We start from the raw sequence: 5,073 nt of genomic DNA on the forward strand, positions 1-5,073 counted from the left end.
ACTGCTTCCTGGGCCTTACAGCCACAGCCACACGCAGCACTGCCCTCGACGTGGCCTGGCACCTGGGCGTGACCGAGGAGTCCGTGCTCAGAGGGCCAGCTACCATTCCTGACAACCTGCACCTCTCCGTGTCCTCGGACAGGGACCCGGACCAGGTAAGCGTACGTGCGTGGGCCTGGCAGCGGCCTTGCCTCCCAGGTCTCTGCAGTGACCCTCGTCCCCACAGGCACTGGTGACACTGCTGCGGAGTGACCGTTTCCGGGCTCTGGGCTCCGTCATCATCTACTGCCACAGGCGAGAGGACACAGAGCGTGTCGCCGCCCTGCTGCGCACCTGCCTGTGTGATGCCCAGGATCCGGGGCCCCACGGTGAGGTGGAGGCAGGCCTGTGCCCGCAGACGCACCCCGAGCACGCACCCCACCTGACTGCCCTGTGTCTTCTCTGTAGGCCGAGCGCTGGAGGCCGTGGCCGAGGCCTACCATGCTGGCCTGTGCAGCCGAGAGCGGCGGCGGGTGCAGCGGGCCTTCATGGAGGGCCGGCTGCGCATGGTGGTGGCCACGGTGGCCTTCGGGATGGGGCTGGACCGGCCGGACGTGCGGGCGGTGTTGCACCTGGGGCTGCCCCCCAGCTTTGAGACCTACGTGCAGGCAGTGGGTCGTGCAGGGCGTGACGGGCAGCCGGCACACTGCCACCTCTTCCTCCGGCCCCAGGTGGGTGCCCACCCCACCCCCCACAGTTCCCCCATCCCCGCTCGGGGCTGTGCCCCATGTTCACGCCACTCTGCCCCAGGGCCAGGACCTGCGGGAGCTACGCAGACACGTGCACGCCAACGCCGTGGATTTCTTTGCTGTGAAGAGGCTGGTGCAGCGTGTGTTCCCTCCCTGTGCTTGTGCCCGGCAGCCCCCAGAGCAGGAGGGCAGCAGGAGCGAGGAAGGGCACTTGGCCAGGGCCCCTGTAGCTGCGAGTGCCCAGGATTCTGGCCAGCCCAGCATCCCACACACACCCCGGTGCCCAGGCCATGAGCGGGTGCTCCCAGTGCAGCCAACCGTTCAGGCCCTGGACATGCCGGAGGAGGGTGAGGAACAGGGGTGTGCTCGGCGGGGGTGGGGGTTCCCACAGACCCCGAGTGAGCTCTGCTCTGCCCACAGCCATTGAGACGCTGCTGTGCTACCTGGAGCTGCACCCACGGCGCTGGCTGAAGCTGCTGGCACCCACCTATGCCCGCTGCCACCTGCGCTGGCCTGGGGGCCCCACCCAGCTCCAGGCCCTGGCCCGCAGGTGAGCACACATCCCACCCGAGCTGTCTACTGGGACAGAGTACAGGGCTGCCAATCACATGCCACTCCCCTGGCATAGGTGCCCCCCACTGGCTCTGTGCTTGGCCCAGCAGCACCCCGACACGAAGCAGGGATGCAGTTCTGTGGAGTTGGATCTGGTCGAGCTGGCGGACTCTACGGGCTGGGAGCTGGGCCCTGTGCGGCGAGCTCTCCTCCAGCTGCAGTGGGACCCAGAGCCCGGGACAGGTGCGCCCACCCCCAGCCCCGCTTGCCACCCGCTCTCCACCCCTTGGCCAGTTTTTGACATCCTATCTGGCAGGTGTGCCCCAGGGCACTGGGGTGCTGGTGGAGTTCAGGGAGACGGCCTTCCGCCTGCACAGCCCAGGGGACCTGACGGCCCAGGAGAGGGACCAGATTTGCGACTTCCTGCACAGCCGTGTGCAGGCCCGAGAGCGAGAGGCCCTGGCCAACCTGCACCACACTTTCCGGGCTTTTCACAGGTGCACATGGAGGTGGGCAGGCCGTGGGCCACCCCACCCTTCCCCTAGGCAGGCCCCTCTGACAGGCTCTCCCCTCCACAGCGTGGCTTTCCCCAGCTGCGGGCCATGCCTGGAGCAGCCCGCCTGGGAGCGCAGCAGCAGGCTCAAGGCCTTGCTCAGTCACTACTTTGAAGAAGAGTCAGAACAGCCGGGGGGCCTGGAGACAGAGGATGACCCCGAGCTGGGACAGGACAGGGTGAGTGTCAGGGCCTAGAGGGGTGGCTGCAGAGGATGCGCCGTCTGCAGGCACATACCCGCCTCTTGCTGGCACCATGACAAGCCCGTGCGCAACACTGAGCTGTGCAGAAGAGCGAGCAGGGGAAGCTGGGCTGGCCTGACTTGTCCCCCCCACAGCTCCAGGACTGGGAAGACCAGATCCGCCGGGACATCCGCCAGCTCCTGTCCTCCTGGCCAGAGCAGCGGTTCTCAGGCAGGGCTGTGGCCCGCGTCTTCCATGGCATCGGTGCGGACCTGGGAGGCCTAGCCCTGTGGGAGGTGGGGGCTGGGGGCACATCTGGCCCGGAGTCCTCAGCCTCGTCTCCTCCCCCTCCAGGGAGTCCCTGCTATCCGGCCCAGGTGTTTGGGCGGGACCGGCGCTTCTGGAGGAAGTACCTGCACCTGAGCTTCCCTGCCCTCATGCACCTGGCCACACAGGAGCTCCTGCTGTGGGGCCGCTGACCACCCTGCTGCAGAGCACCCAGTGCCCCCGTGTCCCAGACAGGGGCCTAAGTGGGGCTGCAAGGCCACAGCGTGGGGGTGTCAGGTGTAGTGGGTCCTCAGGGTAAAGATGGAGGGGGATGCAGTGATCAGGACAGTGGCCCACCACCCTGAACACAGGCCACCACCAGGAGCACGGGGGCAGAGAGGCCCCAAAGTGCAGAATAAAAGTTGCATGAGTTGTTTTTAGGATCCTTCCTTCCAGTGGGAACCCCATAGTCTGGGGATGACTGCACAGTACTTATCCCAGAAGCACACTCCACTTTATTGATGTTCTGCCTTTCAGCTCAGGCCAGGGCACTGGGCGCAAAGCCCAGGTACAGCATGGGGGTGGCTGAGAGAGCTAAGAAGAGAGAGAAGCAGAGGCGTGGCCCCAGGCTATCAGCCAGGGCTCCTGCCAGCGTGCCCACCAGCAGCTTCCCCAGCAGCTCCAGAGTGGCCAGGAGACTGTAGTGTGTGGCCTGCAGGGTGGACGGAGAATGTCATGTCAGGACCTCCTTGGACTCCAGGCCCACAGTCCCCGATGTTGCAGCCTTGTTTCTCACCTGCAGGGCACTGGGTGCCAGCTGACTGCAGCGCATCATCATGGTGAAGGTGGTGGTTGTGACCAAGCCCCCCAGGAGGTGCTGCAGACACAGGCTCAGCAGGGTTGCCCCTGGGAGGGTGTGGGTCAGCAGGGCCCAGGACCCCAGGCTCCTCCCCCCTGTGGCCCACCCCTCACCTCTCAGGACTGTGCCAGGGACAGGGTTGGTTCTGGGGCTGTTCAGCTGAAAGAGCAGGGCAGTCTGGTAGGCCAGGCCCCCAAGACGGAACCAAAGCACTGACCTCAGGAGGGGCAGTGGCTGCCTGAGGGGGAGACAGCAGGTCAGAGGGCACTGGGAAGGAGAGGGGAGCAGGTGGGCAGGGCACGCTGAGGGGGGCTCACCAACACCTGGCCAGCAGGACCCCACCCAGGGATGAGCCGGCAATGGAGCAGAGCACAGCACCCACACCGTTCCACAGCCCCAGCTCTGCAGTGGAGATGCCACCGTCCAGCAAGAGCAGTGGGAACAGGCCGCTGGCACCCTGCTCACCTGTGGAGAGAAAGTCAGTAGGGGCAGCCTGCCCTGCTTCTCCACCTCCGCCTCAGTCACGCTCCCCCAGCCCTGCCTCTGCTGGGCCACAAACGCCAGCAGACAGATGAGGCTAGGCTTTGGCCAAATTCAGGGTCAGCACAAAGCAGCTCAGAGAGGCCTGAAGGGGTGTCACTGGGGCTAGACCTGCAGGATAGGAAACAAGGCCCAGCCACAGTCAGGGTGGGCTCCAGCCTTCAGATCAGACCCCACAGAGGGAAGGCAGTCCTGCGCCAGTTCCTGGGGACCCACCTGTGCTACTGCCTGACTTACCCAGTTTGTAGGTGAGCACGAAGCCCGCTGTCCACAGGGTCCCAGGCACGGCCAGCAAGTCCTGCTGAAGGCGCAGGCTGGGGCGGGGGTGCGCTGAGGGCGGGGGTACAGGCAGCTGTCGCAGGGCGGGCGCCACCCAGGCCGCGGCCGCAGCCAGCCAGTAGGTGGCGGCCAGGAGCAGGAAGAGCAGCGTCCAGGAGAGCGCGGGCAGGAGAGCCAGCAGCCCGCCGCTGGCCAGCGCGGCCCCCAGCTTGTAAGCAACCACCTGCACGGTATTGCCGGGCCCCAGCTCGGCTGGCTCCAGGAGCCGCACGGCCAGCATGTCCAGGGCCACGTCCTGCACGGCCGCAGCCAGATTCAGCAGCAGGAGCAGCGCCGCCACCGGGACAGGCAGCGCGGCCCCGCCAGGGCCGGCAGGAGGCAGGGTTGCCAGCAGCCCGCACAGCAGGCCCAGGGCAGCCGTGCTGAGCGCCAGCCAGCCCCTTGAGGAGCCCCACTTGTCTACCAGCGGGGCCCAAACGAGCTTGAACAGCCACGGCGCGTACAGCGCCTTGGCCAGCCCCACGCGCGTCAGGGAAAGGCCGCGGGCGCGCAGCAGCACGGGCAGCAGGCCTGACTGCAGGCCGTAGGGCAGGCCCTGTACCAGGTAGAGACCAGCTAGGGGCAGCAGCTTCCCGAGCATGGCCATGGCCAGAGGGCGCGGCCCTGGGGCGGGGGCTGCGTTCAGGGCCATACTGGGGCGGGATGAGGGGTCCCACTCAGCAGGGGCAGGGCGGTTCCCAGGGGGGTCCGGTCCGTCCAGTCGCGATGGGGTTAGGGGTGACACAGCGGCATGACTGGGGCTGGGTCAGGGGTGGCCAAGCTGACATCCGCGAACACGCCTTCGGGTCCCGCGGGCTCAGGTCCCCGAAGAGCTGGACGTCTCGGCTGCTGGGTTGGGTAGCCCTCGCGCGCCACAGCGCAGCCCGGAAATAAGGCGGCCATAGAGAACGCGGGCGGGCTAGAGCGCCGACAGCCCGCGCGCGCCCCTGGTGGCCGACTGGCTTCGAACGTCGGAAACTGGGACCCATCCAGGGCCCTCCCCGGCCGTCTGATCGGCTCCCAGACGCCACTCAGCCTCCGGAAGTGCCGCAGATGTCCCACGGGGGCTTTCGC

The 5,073-nt window shown here is 67.2% G+C and overlaps 2 protein-coding genes across 3 annotated transcripts in view; one reads left to right on the forward strand and one right to left on the reverse strand.

The window, feature by feature from the left end:
- The window catches only part of RECQL4 (RecQ protein-like 4), a 7,236-nt gene extending 4,727 nt beyond the window's left edge, over nt 1-2,509 (forward strand). The window contains exons 15-24 of the mRNA XM_010837578.1: nt 3-155; nt 227-368; nt 448-710; nt 790-1,075; nt 1,149-1,278; nt 1,357-1,523; nt 1,597-1,777; nt 1,859-2,012; nt 2,171-2,279; nt 2,370-2,509. Of these exons, the coding sequence (XP_010835880.1) occupies nt 3-155; nt 227-368; nt 448-710; nt 790-1,075; nt 1,149-1,278; nt 1,357-1,523; nt 1,597-1,777; nt 1,859-2,012; nt 2,171-2,279; nt 2,370-2,494 (1,710 nt within the window). The 3' untranslated portion in view covers nt 2,495-2,509. The remainder of the gene's footprint in view (nt 1-2; nt 156-226; nt 369-447; nt 711-789; nt 1,076-1,148; nt 1,279-1,356; nt 1,524-1,596; nt 1,778-1,858; nt 2,013-2,170; nt 2,280-2,369) is intronic.
- Nucleotides 2,510-2,742: 233 nt separating this feature from the next.
- MFSD3 (major facilitator superfamily domain containing 3) lies at nt 2,743-5,042 on the reverse strand. Of its 2 annotated transcripts, XM_010837571.1 has the most exons (5): nt 3,919-5,039; nt 3,459-3,606; nt 3,255-3,379; nt 3,079-3,188; nt 2,743-2,994 (listed from the first exon to the last, which is right to left on the reverse strand). In XM_010837571.1, the coding sequence occupies exons 1-5, from the start codon at nt 4,649-4,651 to the stop codon at nt 2,821-2,823; spliced, it is 1,290 nt and encodes a 429-aa protein (XP_010835873.1). In that variant the 5' UTR covers nt 4,652-5,039; the 3' UTR covers nt 2,743-2,820. The 2 variants fall into 2 exon arrangements, with proteins under 2 accessions (XP_010835873.1, XP_010835871.1); XM_010837569.1 differs by having other exon boundaries at nt 3,079-3,379; nt 3,919-5,042.
- Between the last annotated feature and the right edge of the window lie 31 nt (nt 5,043-5,073).

The sequence above is a fragment of the Bison bison genome, unplaced genomic scaffold (assembly GCF_000754665.1).
Source record: "Bison bison bison isolate TAMUID 2011002044 unplaced genomic scaffold, Bison_UMD1.0 scf7180017864078, whole genome shotgun sequence".
Lineage (NCBI taxonomy): Eukaryota > Metazoa > Chordata > Mammalia > Artiodactyla > Bovidae > Bison > Bison bison.